Source organism: Drosophila yakuba, chromosome 2L (assembly GCF_016746365.2).
Source record: "Drosophila yakuba strain Tai18E2 chromosome 2L, Prin_Dyak_Tai18E2_2.1, whole genome shotgun sequence".
NCBI classification, from domain to species: domain Eukaryota; kingdom Metazoa; phylum Arthropoda; class Insecta; order Diptera; family Drosophilidae; genus Drosophila; species Drosophila yakuba.
The window spans coordinates 5,898,084-5,910,979 of NC_052527.2; the positions used below are offsets into that span (position 1 = coordinate 5,898,084).

Sequence of the window (12,896 nt, forward strand, 5' to 3'; positions counted from 1 at the left end):
AGCCTTATCCTTAGAAACCATTAAAATATCCATCTGTGCATAGCTACTAGTAAGATGCTATAAATATGGAGTAGAAAAATCCCCCTTACAGCGATTCACAATCACATAAGCCACTGCGCAGACAACTGACAACTCATTTAAGAATTACAAGAGCTATAGCAATAACCAACCGACAACTAGACAAGGCAACAATGACAACAAGTTTGATGAGCAGTCAGCTTAGGCGACTGTCAACTCCCTGCTGCCAGTTAAGAAGATATATGTATATGCATATATATGTCTGTATAGTTTCACATGGCGTTCCACATGGGAGTGCGTCATGAAGTTCGGGGGTCAATTATGCAAGAAACGTATGCAAATAGCTGGACGGCATAATTAAGCGGATGTGGAATGTGAAATGGGATGGATGCTTGTGGCGTAATATTAAGGATTTATCTGTTTTACGATTTCCCCCAGGTGAAGAGCAGCAAGCATCGGAGCGTAATCGAGAAGCGGACCTTTGTGAATCACACGGAGTGCCACTGCATCGAGCGATCGACCTACAACGAGGAGACGGCCATGGCCCACTACGGGCAGTCGGTGGTCCGGGCCACCATACTGAGTTGCACCTGTCCGAAGAGCTTCGAGAAGATCCTGCAGGACGACGGGCAGTGCAGGTGCGACTGCAGCTCCGGCAACTACGACTGCGACTGGCTGAAGCGCGGCAACGAGCACTTTGCCATGAACGATCGCAAGTGAGTGCTAACCCAAAGAATTACCCATCCCCATCCTAACATTCTGATTTCCTGCTTTCCCCCCAAAAAAAAACAAACAGGTGCATACAGCAAGGTCGCTGCAAGCCGCCCACCTGTGAGTTTGGACCCTACATGGACAAACACGGTCGCTGTCCCAAGCAACACGAACAACCATCGTACAATGCCATGTCATAAGCGGGAGGATTGCCCACGTGAAGCCAGGAAAAGTATTATATTCGGTCTGCGGAAAACTCACATCCAGACAATGGGGAAAAATCTTCTCTTCCGACAGGAGTAAAGGCAGAATGAGAGACGTGAATTTAGTTGCATATCCTATACAAAACAATACGAAAGTAAAACGATGGGTCGTTTAGCCAGAAGCAAAACGTACTAAAATACCGAAATCACTTTGAAGCAAATCAGTAATGTGTAGAACAAAATGGTCGGTACAAATAAATCTATACATTGGTAGGGTCAGAAAATAGCCAAAATGAGCATTCGACAGCAAGCAGAAGAGGGCAGTATTTTCTACAGGTTTAACTACAAATTCAAGTTGGACACATTTTTACTAAGTAAAGTATAAAACAGATTATTTCTACTTCAAAAAATCGACCCAGCCTAAAGAAAATCAGCAGATTGTGTAGTAGATTTATTAGGAATACAATCCGATGAGCCATTTAAAGTAGGTGCAACAAAATCTGTATCTTAGCAAAAGGAAACAAGACTTTTTTGCGCATGTTTTACCTAAAGAAAGAAAAACACATACAACAATATGAATTTGTAGCATTGTTCTTAAGTGTTTCAATATAAAACAACCACAAATAAACCAGAATAATTATGTGTGTTTAATGCGTATGCTAAATGAAATTCCAAATATATAAATTGACTGCGTTTTTAGTTTTAATCGACTAATGTTATGTTATTTAAATAGTTATTTAATTATAATAAAATCAAACGAAAACAAACAACTAATATAACAATTCAAATATATGAATTACCTAGATACGAGCAAATATTGTATTGTTCATGTTATTTAAGCTAAGTTTTAACAGATTTCAAAAAAAACCAATCCGGGATAAGTCGCAACAACAAAAACAAAATTAAATTTTCATATTTAATTTCTAGTCAAATTTTAATTTTGTTTTTCCACGGCCACAAATGTTTAATCGAATGGAAATTCCGCCATTGAACTCAGCAAATCAAACGGCATTTAAAGCGGAAAATACAAAATACAAAAAACAGTAAACTAACCATAAATATAGCGAGATAAATGTATAAACCATATGAACGTAAACTAGCCCACAACTCTCTTGCTTTTTCCTGCATTTGATAGTGACAACTAAACTAAACACAGGATATCTTCAATATCGCATAAGTGCATCATGGCAAAACCCGATTTTAGACACAATTTCACACTTCACATTTTCATTTGACCTGTGCACAAGTTGTAGTTTAAGTTACTCAAATAATTCTGACACCCAGCACTGTACATATATTTTAGAAACCTACATTTAAGTGGCACCCAAAGTGAATCCGTTTGGCACGAATTATGGCGTAAATTGTTTCGAAGTGAGAGAGAAATAATTCCCACATTGCATAACGCATTTGCATATTTATGACATTTGCTGGATGGCGAAATCGATGAGCTCAATTATTAATTTCAAGCGGAATTTGGGGCTTTTATTATTGTGAATTTATTTACCATTTGGCCAGACACCAAAATGCCGTTTAATAACCTGTGCCTCATTTCTATTTATCCTGCGCAATTACATGTTCGCCATAATTATCGGGCAATCTATTTGCTCAAGCTAAAATATGTATTGAAATTCGCACCCCACTTTAAATAAGCATACGCATACTCGTATTCGTATAGGAAACGCAATTTCGATGCGATGTTGAATGTGACATGAATATTTCAATAAATCTGTGTAATTGTTAATAGAAGCTACCACAACATGATACCAAGCCGAATATACGAAAGATTACATTTCAAAATGATTTTATTTACAACTTTTAGCATAAATTTTAATGTATAAAAATGAATGTAAGCGATAAGCTGAGAAACAAACCAATACTAATAAAAGAAACATATTATTACTATGCGAAAATCAAACAGTGTAATATATTTATTATATGACTTCCACAATCGGAGGAGGTTTTCCAGCTGGACGAAGTCATCATAATTAGCAGTCCGGCGCTAAAGGAGTTTGGTCAAATGTTCACCTGCCAGGGAAAGTCACGCGTGGAAAGTGAAAACTGCAGCTAATGAGTTGCAGAAAGTAATTGTGTAAGACGTCAACCCAATGTGTTTTTATTCAAATGGTTACCACAGATAAATATAAACATAATTGCAATCAATATACATCTTAAAAAGTTGGTTCATTTTTGCATAAATTTCAAAAACCACTTTTCACTTAGGCTGCTAAAAAAAACACTTAATTAGCCTACCACCTGCAACCTGTGGACCCATTTCAGTAGCCAATTTCGTGGTAATTACAGCGTCTAAGCTGAAAAGTTGGAACTAATGAAAATGCATAACAAATAGAAGCTCGCCACCCACCCGCCGCCCACCTGCACCATCACACAGGTGTAGTTTTCCCACAGATACAGACACAGACACAAACGCACATCGGAATGGGTGCTGGTCACATTATGATCTAAAATTTATAGAATTTGTAAGTGGAGTGCACCCAGCAGGGCGAACGAGGATGATAGCGCCACCTAGCGACGTACGCCGCAACCGCAGCGGCGATAAGCTTGTTTCAGTTCCAGCGATTCAGTTCTGTCCCTTTGGCTATTTTATACGCCATTAAATTAGAAATAAAACATATGGAGAGAAGGCATCATCACATCCAATTAATGACGTTTTCATCGGAACTAAATGTACGTTTTCTATGCATCAAAAAATCCGCGAATTTCCCGACACAAAACCGGAAATATTAAGCAGACTTCGCCAAATTTAGATGCGTAATCGATGATTGACCCATAAAAATAGCTATTTCCTGCTTTGAAACTATTCTTAAAAATCTCATATCAATTTAAATGTGAATGGGCATTTGTCATCGCTTAACTTTGATATTGGATATATATTTTTCTACTTTAAGCTAAGTTATAAATTTACAAAAAATTATGATTAATAACTTAGCACTTATCAGTATCACCACCGTCTCCACGTGTTAGTGAAGTTGGCGATAAAGCGCGTGCAAACCGAATAAAATCATTTTAAAATGCCATAAATGGAGGTTGTGCCACCCAGATAATGGCCCCAATGGATACGTGATACCTCAAAGTGCCTTTCTCAAGGACTCACTGTCCCAAATTGCGCTACTCATCGATTCCTGCGCCGGCCAAGTGAAATCACACGGAATTACAAACAACACTGGGGCAGGAAAGCAACAAAAACAATAGCCCCAAACAGCAACAACAAGCGATGGGTGACGAGGGGCGTGGCTGGGGCGTGGGGCGCCTGGTGAGTGGGCGTGGCTGGGGAAATTGCAATGGCAAGCAGCGGAAAGGAAAAGGATCAGGCAAAATGCACGGGCACGGGCTCACAAATTAAAACCGCACACGGAAAGGATGCGACTGTTTGAGTGCGTGTGGCAAAGGGAGCGGTGGAGGGGTGGGTGTAAAGGAGTAGCCATGATATGCCTGCATAATTAATTCCCACCTCATACACGCGCACACCCACACACACACACACTTACAAACACACGCACACACACACTGCCTGTAAGTTTCAAGTGGGTGACATACCCGCTTCTTCCCACCCACCAGGAAATGCCAGGAGCGCTTAAATTGGAGCTCCTGCTCTCTCACCCACACACAGATACATCCGTTCGCACACACAGATACACACATACTCGGGTGCAAACATACACAGATACATACAGGTGGAGTTATCATACTGAGCCGTCCGGCATTTAAGTCCTCGCTAAATTGCATTTAATTTCCTGCTGAAACTTTCAACGCGATGTGATCTGACATAATGATGGCACGGCACACGAGCAAAACACATCCGCATCCGCGGAATATGTGTAATAAATGCAAAAAAAAAAGAGTTTGCCTAGATAAATATCAGAATAAAAAGATAGTTCTAGTATTACCCCGTACGGAGAACGTGTACCCTGTAAAGATATACATATGATTTTGTAGGTATAGCTATGAAAACGAAATCCCATCCCCATTTTTGGAAACTATACAATTTTAAATAAGTTATTCGTTTTCATTTTTCTATTGTCCCAGAAATGTCTACTTTATAAAGGAACATGCAACTTTTCTGAGAACATTTAAGCTAATTTAGTCATTCTCGAGAAATGGAATAATATTTATAGTTTTGTTATTTATCGTTCAATAGCTTTCGGTTTTACTAAGAAGACCGAAAAAAATGTTCTCATTGACTACTAAAAATTGAACAGAACGTGAGCCATTATTTTTAACTATCGCTAATAAGATTTAATATATGTGAACCATTTAGCACAATTCTACTAAAAAGTTCATCGCCATTACAGGGAATATAAGCGTCTCACATGGCATTTCCATATCTTCATTTTCACCTTTTAACCATTTTTATTTGCCGACAGATTTGTGAACCCATTCAGTCTGTAAACACGTGCGCCACTGTAGGTTTTGGACTTATTTATGAATGCGCAAATTTTGCATGGTCTTGCAGTTTTTATTGCATTTTGTTTCACTTCGACTAGCATAAATGTGCAAACATTTACAAAGCATTAAGCATTAATGCAATATTCAAATTTGCATTTATGCGCCGTTTTTAATTGGACGAAAAAAGCGTTTATGTGTTTATGCGTAAATTGCAACAAACCGAAACTAATTTTAACTTTTTCTCCCTGCAGTTTTAATGACCGTTAATTGTTGTTGCGGCCGCCATTCATAATCATAACTTCATTTTTTGGGTAATTTAGTCGGACTCGTATGAAATAAATAATGCACTATTTGGATTAAAGCGCTAATGATGCTGGCATTTTTGAAATAACATAAATTATATATTTTATGAATATATTTAATGATATACTTTGCCGCAGATAATTTTCCAGGACTTCCGCTTGAGAAAAGTTTCCGTATAGCATTAAGGTCCTTTGTTCGGGTTACCCCGAAACTAGCACCACACTCGTATAATTGGCATTCAGATAGAGAACTCCGGCACTCTCGACCTTGACTCATTGTGTTTCCCAAGTTCTGGGACGAGTGCGAGGCACTTGGGATCGTGCCGGGTTATTCCACATTGACCTTAAGCCCATAAATACCATCGACCCCAGAGGCCGGGCACGCTTCACACATCAAAAGGCGCATTTACGGCACCCGCACACAAAGGAGGCTTCATAAAGGACCGCGATTATCCTCGCAGCTCCTCGAAGGAGGAGAGGGGGGAGATGGGGTCGTAAAAAACATTTATGCGCCCGTGCTGCAGAAGATACAAATGTATCTTGATATGCGGCACTATAATGGGTTACGCATGTGGAACTCGAACGAGCAAAAAAAAAACCAGAAAGAGGTGAATTTCGCAGGATGAATATGACTGAAGGGAGGGAAAAGGTAAAAGGGAAAAGGTAAAAGCCAAACGAGTTGGAGATTAAAACACAACAGAAGTTGTCTTCTTCGGCCATTCAGTACACTTAAACAAACAGCAATCATTAGTCACTTGTTACAAAGGCGAATCTTCCGCCTTCTGCTGAATTTTTAAGTAAACACCTCCATTGCACTAGCATTTTGGCAGCTGTGTGGAATCCGAAAACAAAGAAATCGAAGTCCAATTCCCCGAGATGCCAACAACGGCTGAGAACGTTGCTAATCTCGTGCTTATCTTTATGGTCCCGACGGTCTTGGACTTGTTTTCCATACATCTCTCGTTTTGTCTACTCTCTGTAAAGGGGTAGTGACATGTTTGCACTGCAGTTTTATGAACTAAATATTACCCACACACACATTGCTCTTACTTTGATGACTCAAAATATTAATATCAATACTTGCACAGCTACATTGTTGCATCTTTACCTTTTTAGATGGTATTTTCCCATGAACTGACAGCACAATTAAATAAATATTACTCTAGTACGTTACTGAATATTTCAGGGTATCCAAATGTTCTTGCAACCAACTTCTTGTTTCCACATGTTGGCGAGTGCGTTAATGTGAGTGTGTGTGTGTGTTTGTTTGGGGGAAACAGGGGAGCAAGGAGGCAGGAGGCAGCATTTGAGCCACGTTAAGTTATTGGCCAAGTTTGTGCTGCTGTTGCCTCTGCTGCTGCTTTGCTCGCCTGTTTGCATATTAGTCACAGAACAGAACAGAACAGAAACGCAAACAACTTGACGCCTTGGCAAGGAGCGACGGAGAAGGGTAGAGTGGCGAGAAAGAGATGGCAGGGGACAACACCAAATTGAGTATTAAACGAAAGAAATGATGTCGAGCCTGAACATCTGAGGCTATTAGAATTAATCAAAGGGATTTGTTGGCACCGCAGGCGATAAAGAGGGAAAGAAAGACGTGATAGTAACGGAAAGAGATGGCAGAGAACGAGAGAGAGAGACGACAACATTGATGAAGTTCCTCGGCAGAAGAAGCACAGAAGCCTTTGCGAATTCTGCGGTTAGTTGGTAATAAATTTTTGGCTTATTGGTATTTATTATTAGCCCCGGAAATTGTTTGCCGCCATTTGGCTCGTACATCGCCTCGATAATGTTACACTTGGGAATCGTTGCAGCGCGCTCTTCTTCTTCGCAACGGGGGCGCTGGACGTCAAGGGGGCGTGTCAGCGGTTATGTTTGCTCTTGGGTTCTTGGCCTGATCATAATTGATTAGCTGCTTGGGGAGCTACGTGGTGTTCAATGTTTGCTCGGCTCAATTACACTTAAGCGGGGATTAAGTATGTTGACCAAATATGCAGGGCAATAAATATCGAATGTGTTTTGCTGGAAAAATGAGCTGGGGAAGTGATTTGCAAAGTGGAACATTTTTTATGACCTGCATAATCATATACACTGAAAAAGTAACAGTTTATATTAGGTACAAGAATATAAACCTATATTGTGAAAATAATTGCAATGAAAAAACCTTCAAAAAATGTAGCAATAATTTATAATAATCTTCCCTCACTACGCTGTACGTTTTAATGAATTTCTAGACTCTGGTGATAGATAATTCGTTTAATTACAGCATCATTTATACTATAAGCCAGCTCTTCGCAAACTTTTAGTTTTTTTCGACTTTTAAGATGTAGTCCCTCCATTCTACCAGTGAGTCAAGCCCACATTTTCTTCGCCCACACATGGAAATAAAAGTTTTCGGCTCTTCTTGCGAAATGGTTCAAGATTTTCCACCTTTTCAAGGCGCGCTTTTCACAGTTGACATAACGAAAGGTGGAAAATACATAAAGGAAAAGGGAGATGGAGGTGGAAAACGGGAGGAGAGGAGCTAGGAAAAGTGCCATTGACGCATTGCTTCAATTAACATAAAATGTGCATATGCAAACACACAGCCATACACAGAAAGAATTTTAGGATACATTCAGGATAAGGTTTATTTGTATCTACAGTAACACATGTATTTTATTAACTTACATACAGTATATAAGCAGTATGTTCAGTGTTTTCTTAAAAGAAACGTACAAATTTACCTATAAATTCAGCTTGGCAAGTTCTATCTTAGTCGATTTTCCGCTCAGTGCAATAGTCAGTGTGTTAGTATGTATATTAGCGCTTTTTATTACCACCTTTTAAGTTTTGCATATGTGCGCCAGTGCTCAGGTTACTTCCTTTATGAAAACCATTTCACACTGACTGCGAAAACTTTTCGCCAGACGCAGTCGACATCTTTTGCACCTCCCCTCGTTCCCCTCGAACCCTTCTGTTCACACCATCCTGCAACGGATGGATTTTCCCCACCTCCTGCTCCCCTTTTCCCAGGGTCGGAAAACCACTTGAAAAGACTTCCCACGAACTTTCTAATGCACCGTCGTCTCTGGCTGACATCCAAGGAAAAGGGGGCGGAAAATCGGGGGTCTTAAGGATTGTTGCTAATGGCACGCCTCTTAATCATTTAACAACCTTTCGCCCCATTTTTATTTCCATAACACCCACATATTGGCTGCCAAAGGGGGAGGGGGCAGGGTGGTGGTGTGCGGTTCATTGAACGATCTTGATTCAATTTTATTGGCAGATTTTGATCGCAGCATTGCTAGATGGGAAAGCCAATGGCCAATTATTAAGATCTACCCACAGCATCGACACCGAACTCCAACGACCCGATCGCCCCCGCAAAAGCGTCAAAAGTCGACTCAATTAACATGCCATCTTGGCCCCTCCTTTCAAAACCCCAGCAAAAACAGCCAAAATCTACTAGCCATGAGAGCCAACAAATCGTTAGCCAACTCAAAACTCAAATAATAATCACTAAGAGTTGTAGGTATGATTATTGGATTATTGGTATTCCAGGGTGTCAACCGATTCGAGTGACGAACATCACATCTTCGCCGTGTTTTTCTTAGCAATTGATTTCCATTTCATTTGAGGCCACAGACCGATTCGCCAGTGAAGAGTCTTCCACCGCAGTCGTCGCAGTCGTCAAGTTGGTAATAAAAATTATTATTTTGCAATTTAATTGCCAGCCGCACAACGCCCCAAAGGCCAAGACTCGCGCATCGACCAGACTTTGGCATCGATTTGGTCTTGAATATGAGTATGAGTGCCCCCACAAACTCGACTCCCCCGATGTCCCCCCATATCCATATCCACATCCATATACCCCATTTGGCTGATCTGTGGCTGTCTGATGCAATCTCCTGGCCATTGGCGCTTGTGTCTTGGCCTCGCGATCTGCAATCTGTGCTTTTGGCCCCTTGTCATTTATCGGATTTGAATTGAAAGCCAGTAAATAACACGACGAAAATCAGAAAACCCGAAAACCGAAAATCGATATTGAAATTGAAATTCAGCATCGTTGCAGATTTAATTGAATTTCATCGCATATGTGGGCCCACAGGCAGAGTGTGTGTGTCTCATGGCATCGCAGGTCAAAACCTTTTGTCTGGCCTACATTTTTGGCCAAAAACAAGTATCTATGTAGGGAGCAAAAGATATGGGAAAAATATGCCCGAGTTTCAGTCGATACTTTGCTAAAATGCGTCGAAAAACCATGAATGTATGAATGTGTGGCAAAAGTTCAAAGCCCCACAATGCGCATCTCATGTAAATAAGTATATGGCATTTAATTATTCACCATTCATGAACCTGCAGCGCGGTGACAAACAGTAGGGTAATTCCCCAGATCAATTGATTCACAAAGAACGTAAATTGGAATATTTGGTAGCTGTGACTCATGCCCAAGAGCACTTGACTAACCTGAAGAAAGGAAGTCCAACGAGATGACTCAACACACGGAAGTGGGAAACGAAAGTGTGGACCTTTCAGGAGATGAAGCCAGCCCTTTTTCAGATCCACAGCTGCGGTCAGCTTACTAGGTATAAGTATGAATAATACTGAATATGTAAACTCAAGTTTAAGGCAATAATCATTGCATTTCTTAAGTGCGACTTATTTAAACGATTACTCGAACTCGATTTTCTTTATAACTGACATAAACTCGTATGCAAATCAAAGTACTTTAGTGCCTTAAATGAACAATTAAAGTAGAATATATTCATATATATATATTCATATATATACATATATAATGTGTTATCTGCTGTAGCTATGCAAACCGCAAATAAAACGGGAACGCCCGAAGTGTAGATGAGGTAAGGGTACCCACAATTCTGTCAAATGTCAGGCTCTGCACCCCACTTCTTCCTGTGGGCAACACATCACACTGGAGCCATTGAGCACCTACCCCGCCCCGCCTCCGCCCCCGCTCCAACAGCCCACCCCTCGCCCACCTGCCGCACAAACCCACAACCCGGGGGGTAATAAAGATCCAAGGAGACAGGAGTGGCGGGGAAAACCCTTCGGTGGAAAAGACAAATCACATAAGCAAATTGGTTTACAATAACCAACCACAAACGGGGGAACACATGTGGCGTTCGGGGGTTACATGGGGCTTAGGGGGAAACAAAGAAGGGGGGGTCTAAAGGGGGTCTGGAGCAAGGGGACAACGGGCGGAGTCTGTGGGATGGGACCGAGAAAGAAAAACCGCTTGCAGACACAAATATCACAAATTTAGCAAGCAATTTGCATAAAACTCATATTTTGGTGCTGCTACTTCCAGCTATTTTTTTTGTTTGTACCTTCTTTCTAGTTGTCCGTTTTTTTCGCAAATTTTTCTTACATATTTTTTACAGTCGCTTGGGGCGACAAAAAGAAAACTTAACAATTTGTATGCAGAAAGCTAAGGCAAAAAATGTATGCAAAAATCCGTCGAGATTTCGTAATCCAAGGGGGGGGAGAAGGGGGCCCATATGCAGATGAGGTAACCGAGTGTTAGCCGCAAAGGTCAACCGGTAATAGTCACAGCCCCCTTGTGACCTCTTGCAATTAAGCTACAAGACTTGGACACATTTTCCAACACCCAATAATCTGGTTGGGCAATCATCGAATTTTGGATCGCGCGCCAAACAATCAAGTGCGACTAATTGAGGGGGGGTGCGGAGTGTGGGGGAGGTGGCGTAGGGTATCAACTGTCGTGTGTCTGTTTAATCAATCAAAATGCAGTTCGTCTCGGTTTCCAGTTACGCATTTGTGAACTCACCATGTGCCCGGAATTATTTTCGAACGTGCCCAGCGATACGTTGCCCGCCCAAAAGCAAATGTTCAGTGCAGTCGGTGATTTCCACCCGGAATACATCTATTTACTCGCCGGAAAAACTGTCCACGTGCTTATCGACATGGTCGGCAAACAAGAGGAGCTGGTAGCTACAAACAAGCAGTGGAAAGTCGAACAGCCCGAGTGACGCACTCACTCCACACAGACGGTGGAAAATCAGACGTTTGAGTGGCTCTTTTTGAAGGCCGAGGCATGAGATCATTGTTTGACTCAGGATTTTGGGTTTAAGTCAAACAACTCACTATGAGCACCTCGGAAGTGGAACCAAAATATTACAAATAAATGCGATGAAAAGAAATACCCTCTGTTTGCATTACTAAAAGATTTAGTTTATCACTACATTCGATTGTCTACATTATTATTTTTGATTAAATTGGGAATCTTACTTGCAAGGTCTCGCTAGGTTAAATATTACCAAGTTTAAAGCCTTTTGTTCTAATTTATATTGAACATCAAAATGTTTGTTAAAACCACACATACCCCACGGGAGTGTAGGGAATTTTCCACTCTACCCAAAAGAGCCCACGCAACGATGCGTTGAGCTTGAACTTTGCGCATGGAAAAAATGTAAATAAAAGATTTTCCTCCTCCGATAAGCAGAAAAGTCGGACAAAATCAAAGCATATCTTCAGGCGTCCGGCGGAGAAAAAAAAGGCAATTATTGGATCCCACTTCTGAAGAGAACTTCACTCGCGGCAAGTTGGGCAAACAAGCAAACATATCATGGCAAACAAAGAGCACATGCAACTCAACTTTATTGTGAAAGAACATTTGGGAGACATTAAACGGAACTGGAATTTCCTATAAATAGTAAGCAAAATACTTAAACGTTTGTAAACAGTGCTTATACGACTTTAATGCGTTAGTTATCTCATATCATCTTTCTAACCTTTGCGAAGGAGCTCCAAACCCCCATTTTATATGTACTTGAAGACTTACACTGCGAGTAACGGGTGTAAATACAAGAGAAGAATCACCGAATTGACCCAATTGAAAAATGCAAATTCCCTTGGCCAAGTAGGCAAAAATAAACAGCATTAATCATCAAATGCACAGCAGCCAAGAAGAAAGGAACAACAAAATTTACGCTGCAAACACTTGTTGCCTCCCCCGAAAACAAAATGATTTTGGGAAAATTGCCAGCGCAAGGAAAATGGGAAATCTAACGTCTAGCAAATGTCGCCAAATTGGCTTTGGCTTGGCGCCCCCGAAGAAAAGGCAATACATATATATAGATATATATATGCATATGAGAAAATAAAAACATTAGCACAGTTCGCAATGTTTTATGTCCCCAGCATATGCCGCAAAACCAAAAGACACCAAAGTGCCCGCAAAATGTGGCAGAAAATATGTAGTTTATGTGGTTTGCGATTCCATCTTGAGATAGCA

General features: G+C 40.8%; 1 protein-coding gene across 4 annotated transcripts in view; it reads left to right on the forward strand.

The window, feature by feature from the left end:
- LOC6526976 overlaps positions 1-2,842 on the forward strand; it is a 61,589-nt gene extending 58,747 nt beyond the window's left edge. For all 4 annotated transcript variants that reach the window (XM_039370433.2, XM_015198072.3, XM_002088036.4 and 1 more), the window contains 2 exons: positions 457-734; positions 815-2,842. In XM_039370433.2, coding sequence (XP_039226367.1) covers positions 457-734; positions 815-929 — 393 coding nt within the window. In that variant the 3' untranslated portion in view covers positions 930-2,842. The remainder of the gene's footprint in view (positions 1-456; positions 735-814) is intronic.
- Positions 2,843-12,896: the final 10,054 nt, after the last annotated feature.